Here is a 21,040-nt window from a genome sequence, read left to right as displayed (position 1 = left end):
GCTCCCCGGCTGCGTGCGCGTGTGCTCTTTGGGATCCGGGTTCCTGTTTGCTGCTGGTTTTAAGATTCAGGCGTTTGAGTTTTGTTTGTTTCGTGTTTGTCTTACGCCAGTCCGGATTTCATAAGGGAGAACTGATTTTTCTGGTTCTTTTTACCTTAGGTTGCTTGAACGATAGAGTCAGTCCTGGATGTTTGTAGCCTTTTGCTTCAGCTGGCAGAGAAGAGGTGAACACTGACCTGCAGCAGTTCTTCCTGTGAAAGGAAGAAATATCGGACACTGTTCTGGGATAATTTGTGCGTGCTTTGTCCAGAAAATGCCCCTCAAACAAGCAGTAGACATCTGGGAAGAGAACTGAGGAAATCGTGAGGTTTTTTCTTCTAGCAGTGTCGAGCACATCACCCTTGGATTCTTTTGTCCGCATGGCATGGATACATAGCTAAATTAATGAAGTTCTGAATACTTCAGCTGCAAAAATAAAGTGCTTTCCTTTTTTACGTACTCCTTTTACTTCTCAGCAACATTCTTTCTGAGTCAGAGGCTTAACCAGTTTTGTTAACTAGCTGCAGGTTAAATGTGGCCTGAGTCACTGTGGGGACATTGCTGAAAAGTTTCATGGCAGATTTTTTTCTCCCCCTTATTTCATTTTTTAGATTTTCTGACACAGTCTTCTCTCATTTTGCAGTGAGACTGATTTTATAAATGAAGAATTTAATAGATGTTTGTTTATACTTTTTTCTTTTGTATTTTATTTAATATTTTTCTTGAAAAATGTTGTTGCTCATAAGCAGTATGGAGGTATCCAGATAACTGTTTACAAATGCCTGTGCTGCCGGAAGGTAGGAAATGTTCTTCAGTTCATATGTGAAATTTGGGTTTTTGACATCACAGTCTGTGGAGTAAAAACTGTATTTATTTCACTTGGAGCTGATGCTGCATATAGTGGTATCTACATGCAATAGACAAGAGAAGAAACTGTCAGAGAAAAGAAAAGGCTTTTAAGACAGACATTGGCAGACTTTGTAAATAGCCTTGCAGAATCTGTAAGAGAGAAGGATAGGTAGCTGATTTCTGAGAGGTCAAATCTATGTCAAACTGCCACGAATGTAGTATCCACAGGAACTCGGGATATTATCTCAAGGAAAACAAACTGGAAAAATACAAATCACGCAGTACTAGCACCTTGTGTGGTCCTCTTGGATAAGGTAAGTGTTGTAGTGTTCACAAATCAATTTTCACTTGAAAAAACATTTTATCGGTAGAATAGTTAAACCTGTAATTTTTACTGGTTAGAGGTTCTTTGGTGGTTGTTTTTTGTTTTGTTTTGTTTTTTGAGAATGTTGAATGTTGAAGTTTGTTGATTTTTACTTGCTGGCCTTTATAATGGAATAATTCCTTAAGACTTTGAAGAATACAGCTACAAGGAGAAATGTGTAGATAAGAGTGTGATTTTTATGTGGGATTAAAAAGTAGCTATATCTAGACTAAATCCATAAGGAATTTAGCCTTTATGTTAGTGTTGTAGTCTCAAGAGTAAATGTTATATCTTTTTGACCAAATCTTCTGGATAGCTTGCATGTGCCATTCCTTCCATTTGTGTTAGATGTGTTTGCAGTATCAGGCTAGTAATAATACAGAGGGGTTTTCATGCTTTTTTTTTCCTTTCCACTATTCTTTGTCACATATGAAAGCCAGAGGGTTTTTTTACCAAAAACTATTTTACTGACTATGCAGACTAGCTTTTATCTGTGTTGATATTGTAAGATTGACTTCAGTGTGTTTTCCTGTTCTGTAATGGCAGTGAATTGGACTGACTGGTCTGCAAGTGTAGCACTGCAAAAAGAGCTCCTTTTCCTTGGAATGATACAAAATTAAATCTAGTGGTGAATTGGCTTATCTTCCTAGTTATTTTTAGATGTATTGTAGCTTTCTTCATCCCACAGTGATTAAATATTTTTTTAATTTTGGCATTAATGTGTTTATAATAATTTTTTGTAGGTTTGCATTCAACAGAGCTGCTACTGCCTGAAAGAAAATTAAGATGGACAGAGCAACTTAATTCAAAAGTCAGTGGTAATTTTACTGCAGTTCTCTATCCCCTACCCCACCCTGATGATTCATAAGGCTTTAAATAATTAAAGCATTATTGGGTAGACTTTAAACTGAGTGTCTGGTAGAGGTTACACTTTTACCTCAGTTCTCACCTTCTAAAATATCATTGAGAGCTTCTCCAGTACTAAAGTATTAGCAGTAGTGAAGTAATGAAAAAACGGTTTTCTTTCAGGGCAGTGCCAAGATTTGGGAAGATTGCATGTGTTAAAACCTTGTAGAAAAAGTGTAGTTAAGCATGCGAAACTGTATTTAAAAATTACTGCGGTGTATTTTAACTCCTGTAGCTTGTTATTTTGACCACAAATGAAGGACTTGCATCTACATAAATATTGTAAATTCTCAGTCTCACTAAAGTTCTTATCTGTATGTTGTCAATATCTAAAAGTTGAACTAACTTCAGTTTTGTGCTTTGGATGGTCTTGCTGCTTTATTATTTTAACTTCTATTTCAGTTTTGCTGTTTTGAAAATATGGAAACTATGGAACAGGAGTAGGACTCTGCTGTAATCTCTGGCTATGGCTTGTGGCTCTTCTCTATTGAGTCTAGGTGTGGCTGGGGTTGACTCATGAGCTGAGCCACTTGTTAAAGAACCAAACCAATAGAAAAGAATGATCTTGTATATTCCTTTACTTGTATGACTATGATTTTTTGAAAGCATTTGATAGATGGAGAGTTCTGGTGTGAATTGCCATTTAATTTGATTGTTGTCTATTGTATGCATGACAGTAATAGAAATATTCACTTCTTAACTTATAGAAAAAGTGATGTGTTGCTTGTTTTTCCAAGCTATTAATTTTCAGTGCTGAGATACTTCTATTTATTTTCAAGATGCTCTCATTGAAATCAAGGAGCTACATCCCCCACTTACTGTTTTGGGTGGCATCTTTTTCTAGACTTTTCTCTTCTGGAAGTTTGGAGGAGTTTGCTTTTTAGCTTCATTAAATTAATTCTGTTTTTACACCTCTCTGTTTGCTGATAGGATAATTCTTTTATCGTTTCACAGTACTTACTCTTGGGAAGTAGGGGAAAGGAGCACCCAAGATGCATAAATGCATCTTGGTTGCAAGGGACAACAAAAGTGGGAGGGTCCACAAAAAATCACCGGGTTTTATACATAAATTGCACACTTGGCATTGAAATGGGTATGTCAGTCCCTGGCCTACTGTATAAGCACACAGCTTACAAAGTAGGGATGGGGTAGAAAGGAAGAGAGAAGGGAAGAGATGACTTAAGGAGAGGGAGAGAGAGAAAAAGGAAAGAAGAGAGAAAAAGAGATCACCGGCCTTGATTCCTAGTGTTGGTCTGGCTATGGGATGTCCTGGGATGTGCAGGCAGGGCTTGGTGGAGTAGCTTTTTAGAGATAACCTCAGTTTCCTTGTCCTGAAACAAAGGTTTTCATTTTCTATCTAGATCAGTTATCTTGTATGGTCCATTCTTTGAGGCCTTTCTGGAAATGGCTTGGAGGGTTTTGGGGGATCCCTGATGATCTCATTATCCCCCTGTGGCATTGGGCTCTGGTCAACAGTTCATGCTTGCTTCTGTGCTGGTTCTGTCTTTTGTTTTGTGTGTCTCTGGACTAGAATGAGGATGCTTGTCCCAGAAGAGTGCTGTCCTACCTCTGCATGGCCCCTTCTCCAGCCACATCCTGTTTTCCACAAACATTGGTTGGCTCTGCAGTTATCCAGCTATTGGTGTTTGGGATTTACATGTTAGCCCCTTCAGGGATTATATAGGAGTGTATTTTTTCCTATTTGTGAACATATGTGTTTGACAAGAATTCAGGAGTGTTTTACAGCTGTACCCTTGTGCCCTAAACATAATTCATGCCTACTGAGGAGAGAACACCAAGCATGCTGGTCCACTTTAATTTCTTCCCTAGATTTTTGTTTTTCAAGTGCTTACAGTCTGTTAAATGCTTTACAGACAACTATGAAGAGAATGTCCTTGCTCCTGAGAGCTTATACTTTAAACCTTGATGTAAACATAACTTTTGAAGAGGGATAACTGTCAGCAGGTTGTGTCTTTTACTGATGTGTTTATTCTGGTAGGTTCATAAAATGGGTACATTTGTACTGACTAATTCTGCAGAATGGTGCAGGTTGCTCTACTATGTGAAAAAGTGTTGGTGGAAACTTTTGAGAATAAGTACCCTTTAATCCTGCAGCAAAACTGAAACAGAATTACATTGGTAAAATGATAGAGGCAAAATGTGCAGATATTTAGTGTTGTACAAGTTACTGTACTTTGTGCTCCTTTTATTTTTATTCTAATGAGGTTATTCTGTTTAACTTGTGTGGCTAGAACTGTTACAGTGATAGTTCATCAATAATGTCTGAGGAAGTTGCTTTTATTTCCTTTTTTTTTTAGTAGTAGGAATAAATTCTGTCCTGCAAAGACAACTATTTGCAGACCTTATTATAAACAGATGTGAACAAAACTTGTCACACTTTTTGTTTTGTTTTTTCTTACTTTATGTGTTTGAGTAACTGAACGTGGTAGCTGACGATAATGCCCTATGTGGTGCTATCAACTCTTCACCAGTCTCCTCCTTTCATGTCTTGGGTAGACATAGTCAGGGAAACAGCTGAAATAAGAAGTTATCTGCTTTATATGCTCAGCACAGGGCAAAACTTCTGCCTTTATCAGCTGCTACTTCTTTCTTGTGGCAATTCTCAAGTGCTGAAGCATTCCTGGTGATTTCCTACATAACATATGCTGACTAGGGCAGTGATGTAATTCAACTCACACTTTAGCTTTTGAATTTGAACCTTGTTAAATGAAAGAAATGAGCATCTATCAGGCTTGTGCTAAATGGTCAGTACCATTTAGTGGAGTCATTACACACCAAAATGTATTAAGACTCCTAAGGAGAAGAAATCTGGCTGTAGTGAATTGAAGTTACTCAGTTGAACCTGGCTGTAAATGTGAAGTTGTTTCATGTTATGAAATAACTTGCATTTTTTTCTTATATCTATGTTTCAGTACAGTGCAAAAACAGAACATTTTTTTGGTTAAAAAGTCATCATTATGTTATCCAAAGGATTTAGCAGCTTCATCTATATCTAAAACATTTCTTAAAAGGTGTTTTGATTGTTGTGACATTTATATTTGATTCACAGAGGTAATGTTAAAACCTGTTGCTTGTGAACCACAACTGTATGTAGTAAAGGGGACTGTATGATAAAAAGCAGTGCTGATATTCTAGATTATTATGCAAAACATTCTGTGCTTTAGTTGATTCGTTCTTCCACAAGGAATTTAAGCACAAAGTAGAAATGAAGGTGGATTTTTTTTTTGTTGGGTTTTCTATATTTATGCTAAGTCTCTGTAAAGGTAAGTATTGTGGCTGTACTAAAGAATGTGTTGGCTTTAATTGGTTGAAAAACTGACATTATGTTTTGACTCTGGATACTCCTCATACGTAAGTATCAGTGCTCAGATCTAGCAGAGGACCTTGCTCCAGAAACCTTAGTTTTTATACTTCTTTTTGAAACATGAGGCAAGAAGGTTAATTATAAATTGTATGGATATCTTCTTTTGTTCTTCTGTGTTGTCCAGTGATAGAATATATATGAGGACAGCTCTGTATTGGATGGTGGGGATATCAAAACTAAAATAGAGGTTTTGCTTGCTCTGCAGTAGCCTGATTGAGAAATAAGAGGCTACAGTTGAACTGTTTCAGAGCTTTTTGTTTAATTGGTGGGGGAGACCTTCAAAAGTTCAGCTCCCTTTCCCTTGTGTTGAAAGTATGAGTCTTAGGCAATAAATTCTAGAGAAAGAAAAAACTTGAGGGAATTACCATAACCAAGCCTAATCTTTTTTAAAACTAGTTTTTCATTGAAATGCCACAAGGGGTGGCATGATACTCTTTCCTTCAGAATGTTAAAAGTTTGACTGTAAAGGTGTAAACTTATTCTGTTGTTATGGCTGTTCATTTACACAGAGATGAAAGAAAGAATCTTCAGTTGAAGTGTTTGTCATGGCTTTGCAGCAATTTGTGATCAGTAGAAATGCTTCCAGTTTCAAAAACTCATAAAGCTTGTGTAAGGGTTTGAATATTATTTTCTGTTTTAGTGACATACAAATTTTGAATAGCATAATAACTTAAAATTAGCTTATTTTGATTTGTTGGAACTACATGGATCACAGAATAGTAAGGAAGATATTGAATAAACTGTGTCTTCAAAAGGGGAACGAAAATTGAGATGTATAGATTTTTAATAAAAGTATTGTTGAGACCTTACATTTAGCAACTTGATTTCAAATTAGTGCTGCTCTTAACTAGGGATAGCAGGGAGGGATAACAGAGAAGGATCTGCTATCACTGAAAATTTTTCTTTTGAAAAAAGAAAAAGAAGATGTGTTTTATGGCAGAAGAAAAAACTTTTGGTAGTGTGGGTTATTTTTAAGATCTGCTTAGTATGAAAAAAGTCCTGAATGATGCTGTATTTGAAGAAGGAGTGTGTAGGCTGATGGCTGAGTCTTGTGCACGTAGTTTCTTTGCCTCATTCAGACCAATATTGGTAGTTTTCTACCAATGTGTAGAATGATTGTCTAATGATAAAGAGTTGAAGCCAAAATTTGAAGCTGGCCCATGGTGGGAGGACTGAAGGGCCAGTGTTGTAACTATTTTGTTGGACCCTCTGAAGTTCATACATATGCTCTTGTTTGTCTTCTGATGAAATAAGAATTTGATATGTATGCTGGAGCTCATTATCAAGGAAACAAAGCAGTAGCAGCCAATTGAGACACTGCATATAACCTTTTCTTTCCATGCTCTCGTAACAACATTATGGTGTGCTTTAATTCTCACACTTACAACCTTCTTGTGTCCTATTTATAAATCTTGTGCTAAAAATTACATTGACAGAGTGAGGATGGTTTGTCAGATGCATGTAGTTGAGAAGTGAAGGGTCCCCTATGTAATTTGTGGTGTGCTGTACTTACTGTGATAATAATCTATGAGGCATTGGATTAAAGCTCATAGGAATGTGCCACTTAGATATGCATACATACTATTTTTAGATTCCCTTGGAAAATATAAATGTGTATATCATGTCAGTGCTTTTAACATTTATTCTGTTTGAGGTTTTCTCTGTGCAAATCAATTGTCTGAACTTCTAAACCGGTCTTCAGGAAACATCAAGAAATTTGTATCTCTTTTCTAATTTTTGTGATTCATGGCTTGAACCTTTCCTCCCCTCCCCCTATTGTTGCTAAATTTGAAATTCCATTCACAAGCTTCAAGTATTCCTTGCTGTTTGAGTTTATATTGCCTTTTGTTTTAATGGTCTTTTGACAATTTCTCAAGTTTTCAAATGTCACAGAAACTGTTTCCTGAGAAATGATACAGACTACACAGAGAGAAAGCTTAAGTGTAGAACCTGAAGATACAGAACTGATTTCCTGTGGTTTTCCTTGTCTTCTGGTGATGTGTTCAGCTGACAGGGTTGTTTAGGGTTTTTTTTTTCCCAATTTTGGCTTTATTTTAAAATTTGTTTTTCCTACAAAATTCTGATCAGCTCCATTTAAATAGGGTGTAGTTGTAGCATGGGAGGTCCATTCCAAAAGCACATACCTTTTAGTTACATTTTTAAACTTTTAGTTAAATTTAACTTTTAGTTAAAACTTTTAAGTTAAAATTTTAAAATGTAGACGTTTTGGCTATTTTACTATAATATTGGCTATTTTTTTTCTTATAATAGTAATGTCACTCTTTTATCTGTTTCTTCATGTTAGAACATTAAGAAAAAGCAAAGCAGTTTTAATTTATTCTCACAGTTCAGACAGATAGTGTTACTAAACGTATCTTATCTGTAGTAATGAAACCTATTTTAAGTACTGAAGATAAGTTTCTAAGCTAGAGAAATACTTTCATTTTGTTGACTGGAAGAGGCTTCCCTGAGGTTGGAGATCTGTTCACTACCTGTGGGACTGTCTCTTCCAGCTGAATACTGGTTAGACAAGTTAAACAACGCCCTTTAAATTGGGTGGGGACCATCTCTGGTCTCATGTCATCTTCAAGTTCTGCTGTGCCTTTTTTCTCCACCCTCAGTGAAGAAAGAATGAGGTTAGGGAACACTTAAATAACATTGTAAGTCCATGGGGCTTGACAGGATGGTTCCATGATGGGTGTTCCATTCTGCCATGTGTGCTGATGTTACTGCAAAGCCGTCTTTGAGAGGTCTAATGGTCATTGGGAGGAGTTCTTGTGTAAGAGAAGAGAGCAAATATTAATTTTGTCATCAGGAAGGATGAGAAGGAGGATCCAGGGAACTACAGGCCAGTCAGCCTCACTTCAGTCCATGGGAAGGTTGTGCACCAGCTGATCCTGGAAACGTGTTTCCAAACATGTGATGGATAGGAAGGTGAGTGAGAAAAGTCAGAAGGGCTTTATGAAGGGGATGTCATACTTCAGCAAGCTAATAACCCTTTACAATGAAGGGTGATCAGATGATCAGAGAGCAATGGATGGTATTTATCTTGACCTTAGTAAAGCTTTTGACATTGTGTTCTATGACTTTGTCATGGAAAAGTGGCAAGTATGTGTGGAGGAATGAGCAGTGAGGTGTATCCAGAACTATCTAAATGGTCAGGTCGGCAGGGATGCAATCAGTGGCACAAAAACCATTCAGAAGAAGCTGTTCTAGTGTACCCCAGGGTTCACTGCTGGAGCCCCTGCTATTGAACATCTTAATTCAAGTCCTGGACAGTGGAGTAGAGTTTATCCTCAAAAATTTGCAGATAATATAAGAAAGGGAACTGGCTGATACGAGCACTTGATGTTTGGTCTGCTGCATGGAAGAATGTGGGTAGGGGATCCTCATGTAGCAAAGGGAAAGTGTGAATTTTCTGGAACAGCAGCTGCATATGCCAGCAACAGAGAAGGACCTGGGGGTCCTGTTGAACAGCAGGCCGACCTCGACCCAGCAATGTGTCCTTGTAAGGAGTAAAGTGAAAATCTCTGGGCAACATTAGGAGGAGTGTTGCGGTGGGTCAAGGGGAGTTCATTTTTGTCCCGTATGCAGACTTGGTGAGGCCACATGTGTAGGACTGTGTCATCCTTCCAGGATGTGTAACACTGTTACGGCTCCCTGATAGAAGAAAAGGTGAGGCTTGGCGGAGAGAGTTCAGTAAAGGACCACAAAGATAATAAAGAGACCACAGTGTCTTTCCAATGGGCAGAGGCTGATACTTGGTTTGAAGTTCTAGGGAGGTAAAAGTTGGCCATTAGTCTTAAATTGATGTTAGGGAAGTACAAGTTGCCATTAGTCTTTCAGAGTTATCTTTGGATGTTATATTTTAATTTTTCAGAAGGTCCTTTACAAATTTAAAATTAGTAAGCCATTAAACTCACTTCTCATGAAGAACTGTGTGAAGATGCAAATGATGAGGGAGACTTTAGTTTTGTTAATACTATTAATGGGACTAGAGACTCTAGGTACAAGAGGACGGACATACCAAATGCTTTGATTACATCTACTTTCTCTGCCCTGCCATCTTGCAGTATTTCAGAAGGTGATTTCTTTTGCCCTGCCTTCTATGAGCTCTCGTGTCCACTTATACAGACAGTGAAGAGATTGCCTCCAGCTCAATTCTCACAACAGTCACTTTTCTGATTCCTGTATTCCAGAGATGGTCTGTGGCTATTTTTAGTGTTGTGTAGATCTTAGAGGGAGATTTGTTTTTTAACGCTGTAAAGGTTTGATGAGTACAATTAAATCTAGAAGAAATTCTGGGTAAACAATTGTCTTTAAAAGGGACCACAAGTGATCAGGTGAATTATTTTTTGTGTAAGAAGCCTTTGTTTTCATTATACATTTAAGGCCAGATTAAATACTTTTGTCAATGAATTTGCTATTCTACTGTGTCATTAGAAGCAGTGCAGAAGACATTATATGAGTTTCTACTATGTGAAAGTAGTCTGCTTACACAGTAAATTTTCTACAGTATGAGCTGAAGACTTTCTTATTTTATAAAAAAATATTTCTTTTTATTTTAAATTGTATTTTTACTTTATTTGTAATTTTAGTTTAGTTTATTTTATTTTTCATTTTAGTTTTAATTTTATTTATTTTAAAGCTTTGTCTGTGCTAACTGTTTTCAGTGTTTTACAGATGCCTGGCATGGGGGAAATATAGTCTAGGTCTGTCTTCATGTCTTATCCTTTTTCTTCATAACATTTGGCAGCACAAGTGCTTCCTGGTGTAGTGCTGCATTTAAGTGAGGTGGTACATACACCCAATTCTGTCTGTAGTGGCTCTGCAGTTACCCTGTACTGAGTCTGGTATGTCACTGCAGTGTATTCCCATTTTTTTTGCTATGCAGAGATACAATCTGGAGTAACAGATGCCTGCTGTGGTTCTGCACTGTGCTTAGCCTGTGGTGCTCTTGGGCTTCACTAGGGGTTGGAAAGTAGTGCCATGTACACCAGTCTGCCTGCTTGGTGGAATTGCCCTGGAGTGAACGGCATGAAATCCGTGACTAGCATGGCTGTGGTGGCAGCTGTCCCAAATTTAGCACAAATGGTGTGAGAATGAGCAAGCATTTTGTTCTGCCTGTATCCTCCACACCCCTCCCCCCAGTAAATTAATAGAGAAAAAACCCCAAGTGTTAAAATAAATTAATTTTTACTGCAAGAAGTTACAGAACTTTATTAAAATGTGACAAATTGTATTTATTAGAGCCAAGATGTACTCCATAACGCTATTTCAGCTAGTTTGTTTATCTGCATCTCCTTGATCTGTGTATTATGAACAAGCTTTGCAAATGAAACTTAAATGTTAGTAAGTTTGCTTGTACCAGTAATAGTGAATGGTTGCAGATAAGGTGAAAATTTTAATATTAAGATGAAGTTTGAGGAAGCACTTTGCTAAAGTAATCTGAAAGCAGGCTAATATAAAAATTCATGAAGAGAAGGGTGTTCTCTGCTTTTGTATTGTGTTGAATTCTATTTGTAGAAGAGAAGGGTGTTCTCTGCTTTTGTATTGTGTTGAATTCTGTTTGTATTATTGCAGGAAAAGAACAGAATTTTACTTATATTTTAGTTGAAATGGATGTTCTTTGTGCTTAAAAAGTTAGTTTTTTAAACTGTATATTTATTTCAAGTAGCATAGGAGAGAGAAAAAAGTTGCTGGAGAGACATCACACTTGCGTGATTAGCACTGAAAATAGGGAAAAAGTGGATTAACTCTTACAGTGTAACTTTTATGTAATGTGTCATCCTGCATGTTAAACTCTTTAATTACAATTATTGGGGTCTGGTTTAGAAGTATAGTAGAAATCAACAGGTTCAAATATTTCTCTAAGTCTTAAAGCTATTTCAGAATATTGTTCTTGAGATTTTCAGGACCATGTGTCTGTCCACCTTCAATCTACTGTCGGGTGTATTTGTTGCAGTGCTCTTATTTCAGCTGCAAATGTAGCTCAAAGCAGATGACTGAGTAATATTTATGACAAATCTCTTCACTGTACATCATCTGGAACCAGCTGTTCATTATTCCTTGGCAGTCAGTACCTTATTATTGAAGATCATACTACACAAAACTTCAGAATTAAATTTTATTTAATTGAATATTGGATTAATTACTGCATGTTACTTAAAGCAAAATTGTTTACAGACTTCTTTCAGATCCTCCCCTCAAGATGTAAAACTTAAGAACAGGATTTCTTTCTTTGCACTAAGCTATTTGGTTATCCACAACCCAGCAACACATTACTTTTATCTAAATTTATGGGCTATGGGAGACTTTGGTTACTGAGGTCACTAAGGTCACTACACGTTACTTGAATTGGTCACAAGAGGCTATTGCTGAGATGAGACAGTAGTTTGACCAGTCTGACTAAAGACTTTTAAATGTGTTTAAGTGTTAATAGTATGAGGATAGCAGAATTTCAGTATCCTTTTCTTATCTTTCTAGAATTGTGCAGCTCTGCTTCAGTAGCTGAGAGTCTGAGCCAAGTTAGCTTTTGCCACTGTTTGGTTGGAGAATGGCAGATTTGTGATAATAGGGAATGGTGACTTAAACATTCATGATGAATTTTGGGCCTGCTCTTTTGTTACCAGGAGAGTTTTTGAAAGCCCTGGAATTGTGTTTGACTCTGTGGTGTTTACTTCGCTCAGTTTACTTCTGATAGCTGTGTTAATGGTGGGAATGCATCAACTGCTTTATTAGTGTTACTGAACAGTGTTTGTGTGGTGTGTACACGAGAGAAAACTTGCTAGTAGATGTATAGTTTCATGTCAGTGTAATAAAAGCAGTTTTATGCTACTGATGTTTGTTCTATTCAAATACTTTAAATGTTGTTTTTGTTTAATTAAAAAGTAGTAGATAGTATGTATGCAACCGGAAGAAAGGTTGCAAATGCTTTCTTGGACACAGAATGCAGGTGCATCTCTGACTCTTTGGGATAGCTTAGGTATGGACCTGAATAGCAGGGGAAGAAGGTAGAAAGAACCTTTTTAGTGTTAGAATGTGTTGCAGTATAATTTGATAGTTGCTGGTCCAGCTTAAGTTGGAAAACTAGCAAGAAGCGCACTAGTGTTGGCAGCCGAGCTGACCACAAAGGGTTTAAGGGTAAATCCTGCCTGTGGCAGTAGAGGTGCCTTGCTGACATCCCATTCTTATGTTTTGTGATCTGTTTTCAGATTTCACATTTTCACCTTTCAAAAATACTTTCCTGAGAATGAAGAGTATCCTAGAGCTATCAAATATGTGTCACATCATTTGAACACAGATCATGCTTATAATAATTTTTTTTTATATATAGGGTAAACTTGTTGGCAGCATCAGAAAGCTAGTAAGAATGTTTATGAAACCTGGTAAAATATGGAACCAGTAACTTTAAGCTGGGTAGACTATGTCCTCTAATACAGTTTTAAAATATCTTTTCCTGACCTGCCCTTTGTTTCCCAGTTTAATTATGTCTGGGATGTTTGTGCCTATTCAAAGTTAGAAAGGTTTAATAATGAAAGAACTCTCTGTTCCCATGTCTAATTGCTAGACCAGGCAAATGTACAATTAGGTGAACGACAATGTTTTCTTGACTTAGGTGTGGAGTATCCACAGGAGTTGTTTTTCATGTTAATGCCTAACTGCAAACCTCTGAGTTTGGTCAAGTAGTTTCCAGAAGTACGTCTGTGCTTTTTTTCTTGCTGTTTTTTTTTTTTTTTTTTTTGTTAAAACTATTTGGAAGAATTAGCCCTAAAAGTTTGTCTTTTATGGGTTTATTGAAACTTACATATATATTCTGTTGCTGACTTGGCTCTGAGTATTGTGTAGTTTTGGCACAGGTCTCTGTCTTAACCATTTATTTCTTTCTAAGAAAAGGACTGATTCATATGACAGAGCAGCAATATAAAATTTTTTTCAGAGCTTTTTTGCTGAGAACATGAGGAAGACTTGAATCTGCTTCTAGGAAAATTTTTGCATGAAGAAATAGGCAGCCAGTGTCAGTGAGCTGTGGGAAAAGGTCTTTTTGCAAAATACCTTTTCCAGTCCTTGGTTACTTGGTGATCACGCAGTCTTTTGTGCAAAGGATAAAAGGTAAGTATGTTAGTGAGTTAATACCAAGCTCTTCTTGTGGCAGTTGCATAAAAAATGTTAGGAAGCTTGACTAGTTTTCTAAAAACTTTAATATAAATCTATTAAGTCACATTGTTAGTGGATCGTGTGTGCTGTAATTAATAGCTGATGCACCAATAACTTGGTGATACTTTGTGGAATCTTTAAGTTCTCACTTAGTATAAACCTAATCTTACTCATTGTTTTTCAGACTGTAAGTGCCTCAGTCTGAAGACTTTGTTGTTGTTGTGTCAGTCTTTCAGTACTGAAAATCTGTCTTGATAATTTCTGAAGATAGCATGATTCTTCTGCTTGAAGAGAACTGTGTCCAAGTGAAGAGGAATAAACTTTTTTCTTGCTGGGATCTGCTCAGATTTCTTGTTTCTTAATTTAACATCTCTTGGTTCATTTGTAAACATACGCCCTTTCGTATACTGTTGCTGAATGGGATATATCAGTAAAAATGAACATTGTTCCTTTTAGAGAGAAGCCATTTCCGTGATGGCTGATTGACTCCAGAATTTTGTTCATTTATATTTTACTAGTTTGATATAACTGGAAATACTTACAATATTTCTCTGGATTTTTTGCTGAAGTTGGTGTAGGAGTGAGTTGAATGACTTCAGCAGAGTAATTCGAGTTAGTTATTTGAGTGAGACATACCTTTAACCTTGTCCCTGTTTAACTGTACTAATTTTATGTCCTACACTACAGTTTATCTATGTTATTGGATGTTCCCAAAAACTTAGATATGAGCTCACGTCATTAAAAACAAACAACAGCTGAACTAAGTACAGTTTTACACTGAGTCAAATCTAACAAATCTATTAGACTTCCTTTTAGAAGCTGGAAGAGTCTTGTCTGTCAATGGAAATCTGCAGTAGCCTGCAATATTTTGGTTCAGGCTGGAGAACAACCATAATTATGAGTTACCAAGTTCAGATTCCACATCTCTTACTAATACATTACAGCAGCCACAGATTAAAGTGAATTATATCTGTGCTCAATAACCGATTTGCACTCTGCTGTGCGGAGATGTAGAATTCATGTTTATTTGGGCCTCCCTATAGAATGTGTGTGAGAGTTTATTATGTTTTCACTAGCTGGATTTCTCATAGCACATATATCATACTTAAAAATTTTTTGAGTGATTGACCATTTTGTCGTGACTAGCTGCGGAGCATGGTTTGGTTGCCCTAGTATAATTAAGGAAGTGTTTAATCCATCTCTTTCCTGTCTTTGCTACTGTTCAGTTTCAGGTAATATAGTTCACATTACCTTGTGTTCTCTTGCTTATTGAGAAATATTTTCTTACCTGTGAGAAGAGTGTAGGGTAGAAAAAGTACTTGTGGGTTTTAATAGTAAGCCATTATGTTCTTTGGCCCATTTTCAAACTAGAGAATTTTACTGGATTTTGATACTCTGGACATACAGACTCTGTTTCCATTGGAGAGAGGGGACATAGAGACATTGTGAGGTTTGTAATGAGCCCAAGTATGTAGGTTTTTCATAAGGAACTTTCATATGGCCGTTGAGACTGTTGGGGATTAACTAAAAATATCAGCTTCTAGGAAGCTAATAAAAGCTTCCTAGGTCCCTTCTAGGTAGTACCAGAATGTATTTCAGCAAGCTAGTTTTGCCATAGTATTACACAAGATGCTTCATCCCATTTATAGGAGGAAATAAAGAAATGTTACATTTATATTTTCATAATTCCTGTGATATATTTGATTTATGTGACATTTTAGTAATAAAAACACAGATTTGATGCTGTAAATTATATGATGATAGATTCTAAATGAGATCTGTGAGGAAAATAATACGGGAAAACAGAAGGGAAATACTGAACAAAAGACAAGAAGTGTAATCCCTTTGTATTTTCTTCTGATTACAGGGACTTGCCATGAGGTGCTAAGCCTTTTTTCATTGATTTGGAAAGACTGGACCTAAATGGCGCAGCATGACTTTGCTCCAGCCTGGCTTAATTTTCCTACTCCACCATCATCAACAAAGGTATGTTTAGTATTGTTGTTTTGAAAAGGCACTCTCGTTATTAGGGAAATCTAAATGTCATAACCTCAATCACAGTAAAAATGCCAATCTCTTAATGAATACTGTGATGACAGATGACTGCAGTAGAGTTTTTTGCTTGAGCAGCTTAGTTCATGGAGAGAAGCACATATCTGGCCTTTGCTGTGGTTGGTTTAAGACTGCCTTCTTCAGGTGTTTAAAATTAATTACTGTGTTCCATGCTAGAAGTACCAAGACAGAGCACCTACTTGATGTTCTTGTTTCTGATTTTTAATTGTGTCCTTTAAATTTTAAGGGAGTATTATTCTGTCATCCAAGTGATTAAAACTATGCTTTTTTAGAGTTTCTGAAGTGGCTCTGCAGTTGATGATGGAATGCTTGTTGCTGCTGGTGGAGTGTGTTACTTTCATACTGTTAGGCATCTCCACTCTGGTTGTTTCATTTAGACTAGTGTTCCTTTATGTAATGGGACCGCTTGGAAATGGGAAATAATAATCTCTTTTAATTGTTAGAATTAGTAAATATTCCTGGAAGTCTTGAGTATGTCTATCTCAGAAATGTTTTTTCTACTCTTTCTTAATTTGTGCAAATGCAGAAGCAGAGTCAGCAGCGGATGATAAAACTCTTGTTATCTGTTTCCCTATTTGTAGACCTGTCTTCATTATAATAATTTGAATTAATATTTATATCTACTGCTATGAGAGTTGCTTTATTTTTTTAATATATAAACTTTGTGCAGTCTATCACCTCCATGGAAAATGCTTAGCCTTGAGAAACTTAGGGCAATAGGCTTGTGGTATTGTTAAATGCATGGAGAGATGGCAGTGTTAATTGTGTTCCTGATGCTTTGATTCTGTATGTCTATACAAAGGTAAACACTTTTTTTTTAGTGAGGTCATTGAATGTCCTTTTTTATATCACTGTTTAAGTCTTTTCTACCCTGACCTAGCTAGATTGTCTAGTATAGTCTGTTTCTGGGAACATAAAGCTTATCTGTTCCAGGATACATAGTGTCTGAAAATCCAGATTAAGAAGCAGTCTCTTTGTTTTCATTCTCTATGATTTCTGTTGCATTCAGCTCTTTTGATCTGATTTTTTCAATGTAATATGTTTTAAATTGGAAGTGTATTTGGAGCTTAATTGATACGGTGTCACAATTGCAAAACAATCTTCACTACTTATTTAGAGAGTCTGCTGCAAGAGCTTTACCTGCATGCTTTATGTGCCAATATAGCAGGATAAAACAAAGTTCCAGAAGTACTCTAGCACCACTAGAATATATCTGAGGTATGGGTTATATTTGTCACCTCATTTCTGAATTGTGTGAAATTTTGTTGCAAGTGCATTTTTCCTTTCCTCTTTGATGATTATTTGCCTCATGGAGTTTGGTTAGATTTTCTTCTCTTTCAGAAACTCCATGTTGTGTGTATTACTCGGTTGTAATATTTGTGTGTCATTGTTGGAATGCACCTTATTTCCCTGTATTACCTGCTCCCTCAGTGATGAGCGTTCTGTGATACACAACACATTTGAATTTTAAGTGCTTGAAAAGTCGGTTTGTAGTTCTTAGTTTACAGAATAAGACTTATGATTCCTCCACAAGGCAGGTCACAAGTGTTGTGGCTCCCTGTCCCCTCTATTTCCTAAAATAGACTTATTTTCTGCTGTATATCAAAAAAGCAGAAGAGCAAAGCAGGTAAGAGGGATGGAGATGAAGAGGAAGGGGTGAGGAAGGCAAAGTGTCTCATGTTTCATGCAGAATGGAGCTGGGGTGAGGCTACTGTATCAGCAAAATTTAGACATTTTAAAGATTTGAGAAGTAGAATCTGAGCTCTGCTTAGTCAATTTTTATATTCCTGAAGTGTGATCGCTTTCAGAGATTACACCCATAGGACCCTGGTTTTCCCCTTGAGCCCTTTTGGTAGCTGAGATGTTTTTCCTTGCATAGCTCAAGGCTGGCATTACAGAAATTGCTACCAGGAAACTGTGATTGTGAATGAGCTCTTTAATGTGACATACAGATTGTAGCTTGATTGAAATCCATCTCATCTGTTGCTGCTGATTTTCGTTTAACAGCAAGCTTTTCTCATCTCTCTTTCAACTACTCTGCAAAATCCACCTGAATAAGTGTGTATCTGTCACTCAGTGAGTTTTGTTCAGGTCTGGAGCTAATGTGTTTGTGTCAGTGCAGTATTACAGATGGGGAGCTGGAATGGGAAGGTGTTATGAATAGTGAAACCATTTTGGGACATGGACAGAACTTTTAAGAAAATATTTCTGTGAAAAGGATATGGGAACATTGCAGATAGCTAAAGTCAGTTTTACAGTTCTCTTTTACTTCTTGTTAAGCAGTTAGACTTCCTGTATTTCTTAAAATCTATGTTGTTTCTATACTTTTTCTTGATTTGCTGAACTGAGTCAGATAGTTTCTCAATTTACAGAAGTAATCAATACATTTCCTTTTGATTACAAAGCTTACTGTCATCTCTGCCTTGGGAAGCTTCATAGGCAGGTATCTCCATCATGTGGGGAAAATGCAAACTGCATGATCTTTGCACACTGTTCAGAAGCATTGGATTCCTGATAGCATGTACAACTCAAACACAACATATAAAATGCTGTCAGTTATACTTTGTAAAAACGTCGATTGTTTTGAAGTTAATAGAAAAAAAGAAAGTTAAATTCCAAGAACAATCTTTAGAGGTTGTTGTATGTAAATAAACGCATGAAGTATCTTCTAAAATTTCACCTAAGATTGGCAGATCTAGTGCATTCTGAAATTTTTGGCAGCTCAGTCAAAATCTGTTTAAGGATTTTCTTTCACTTAAATATTTAGATTAATTTGGTAATTTTTCAAGTACTTTTATTTTAACAATTTTTTGCAGTCTTCTGGTCAAAGCTCTCTCCAAGGAGAGTTTGTCAAGTAATTCATGTCCCATGTCTCAGATTGAGAGGGTAGTCCCTGTACATTTGACTCTAAAAATTAACAGTCTATAAATATCTGCTTTAATTTTTAAAGATATACTTATTGGAGTTTTAATTTTAAGCAGTGAATATTGAACAGCACCTTGAGCTCTACAGGGCCGTTTTCCATAGAGCTTTGGGGATCTTTTTTTGTGTGTGTGATTTCCTCTGTGGGTTAGGTGGGAAGAAGAAAGTAATTTTAAAGGCACACCCAGAGAGAAGTTATAAGGAAGATACTGTGTAAGGAAAAATGTTTTTTGCTTTAATCCCTTTAGGTGTGAATTCTAGTCAGGATGTAGTTTGATATCTTGGTGCTGTTCTCAAGATAAGATTTTAGTTTACTACTTCCTACTGATATATTAAATATTTATTTCTTTAAAAATTCTTTAATATGTGTTTGTAAGCTGAAAATTTGAAGTATCTTTGTGAATCTGGGCTCTTCTGATTCTAGATTTTATTAGTATTTCATAACTACTTGTATTTGCCTTTTTAAATTGTAATAATGACAAGATTAATGAATTAGGGTTTGCTTGAGTATAGCTGCCTGGGTTGCAAGGGGTTCCTTGCTTTCTATGGAATGCCTGTATGTAGTCTCTGAAAATCCAGATTAAGATCCCAGACTTCTGCTCAGCCTTCCAAATTGTGATCTTCTGTCCTTTCTTATCTTTTAAAAATTTTTTTTCTTCTGCTGCAGCACATGTCACTTGTGCTCTGTTTTGCTGCCAAAACAAAGTAGACACTTCTTACCTTGTGTCACAGGCATGTGACTTAAGGGCTGTTTCAGTGTCCTGGAGCAGAAGATGCAGCTTCCACTTTGTTAGCCTGAGAGATGGTGACACAGCTCTGCATGAGGGACTGCTGCATTGTCTGTCATTCTAAGTTCTTGTAAGAATGAATTATATACTGTCAACAATGTGCATGTTACAGTTCTGATGATTAAGTTGTTAATAATCAGATCTCAGGTCTACCACTTATGCTCCTTTGCAGTCATCACTGAATTTTGAGAAGCATTCTGAAAATTTTTCATGGACAGAGAATAGTTATGAAGCAAATCGCAGAAGACACAATTCTTCGGAAGGATTTGATCCTAGCACTGGAAGGCCAAATGGAGGTATAATTTATGGAACACTGTGAATATGTTTGTGTCATTTCTTTGTGGCACTAGCTAGAAAGGAAGTCTGATGATGACAGCTCATGTGTGCTAAATTCTTTTGCTGCAGTGAAAGAGAGGTAATGGAAAGACACACCTGGGAGAGGATGTGAGCACTAAGGGTTTGTTAAAGTAATGCGATTCCAGGTGTATTTCTCTCTTGAGTAGAATAAGAGTGTTAATACTCTAGCCAACAACATATAAAATGAGTAGCCAGAAAAAGAGGTTGACTTGTTGTAGCATTGGCTGGCTATTTTCTCTCTGGCACTGTTTTGTGAGATCCTTCCCTGATGCTTATGTGAATGAAAACTTGTTTCCTATGCTATTGTATCCCAGTGTATAGAGCTTGTGATTTAAATTTTTTAACAATTCTGCAGAGTAAAATATTATTTTTAAATGGTTTGTAATTACATTTATTTAAAATTTTAAAATCCAAGGGCATTTTGGGCGAAAAGAGAGGAATGGGTGGCGTTCACAAGGTAGAAATGGTCCAGAAAATATAAACCAACGTGGAGGGTACCATGGTGGAGGTTCCCGTACTCGTAGCAGCACCTTCCATTGTGGAAAAGGCCAGGGACTGCATGAAAAGAATGTACTTGATAATGAAATCCGGAAAAAGGAAGAAAAAGAAGTACCCAACCAGTTTGAGGCTGAGGACTTCGTAAGTAAATTGTAATTACAATTAAAAAGGTTTCATTTTGTCTGCAAATACCATTTTGTCCATTACAAGTCACTTCATGAGATTTCACCTGTTTCAGATCATCATGTAAGGAATTTTCTGTAGGTAAGGGAGTGTTGGTAGTTTGTCTAATAACTTGTTTCTTATTTTATAACCAGATTTTTCATTATATGTTTATTATTGTTATTTGTGTATTTAAGTGAAACTACAGTTGCATTCCTATCTGCTGTGGTATGTGTATGTATTAAATTCTACACAGTTACCTTATTGGAATTTGAAATAGTAACAAAGTAATTTTCATGCCTGTGGAGTAACAAAGTAATTTTCATGCCTGTGGCCTTTGAGCTCTCATGCTTTAACCCGCAGTTAGGATGTGAGGGGAAGGGTGATCTTACTATTTGAATCAAAATACATGGCTGGTTTTTTGCTTTCTCTGCTGCTGTCATATAATGGCATTGGCTGCTGCCTGAGATTTTTGTAGAGAAGAGAAACAAGTGAGCATTGTCCTGTTTGGTTCCTGAGGGAGGTGTTTAGTCTGTCAGC

The 21,040-nt window shown here is 36.7% G+C and overlaps 1 protein-coding gene across 2 annotated transcripts in view; it reads left to right on the top strand.

Annotated features, from left to right (window-relative positions):
• The first annotated feature begins 6 nt into the window (after positions 1–6).
• Positions 7–21,040, top strand: part of GPBP1 (GC-rich promoter binding protein 1) — a 35,994-nt gene continuing 14,960 nt past the window's right edge. The window contains exons 1-6 of one of the 2 annotated variants that reach the window (XM_031057844.1): positions 46–72; positions 160–1,202; positions 1,996–2,063; positions 15,568–15,686; positions 19,656–19,779; positions 20,256–20,479. In XM_031057844.1, the coding sequence (XP_030913704.1) occupies positions 15,624–15,686; positions 19,656–19,779; positions 20,256–20,479 (411 nt within the window). In that variant the 5' untranslated portion in view covers positions 46–72; positions 160–1,202; positions 1,996–2,063; positions 15,568–15,623. Of the gene's footprint in view, positions 1,203–1,995; positions 2,064–15,567; positions 15,687–19,655; positions 19,780–20,255; positions 20,480–21,040 lie in introns of both variants that reach the window. The other variant, XM_005421981.2, reaches the window with a different exon arrangement.

This window comes from Geospiza fortis, unplaced genomic scaffold, assembly GCF_000277835.1.
Source record: "Geospiza fortis unplaced genomic scaffold, GeoFor_1.0 scaffold443, whole genome shotgun sequence".
Classification (NCBI taxonomy): Eukaryota; Metazoa; Chordata; class Aves; order Passeriformes; family Thraupidae; genus Geospiza; species Geospiza fortis.
Note: the sequence above shows the minus strand (reverse complement) of the source record. Positions and strands in the feature narration are given on the sequence as shown.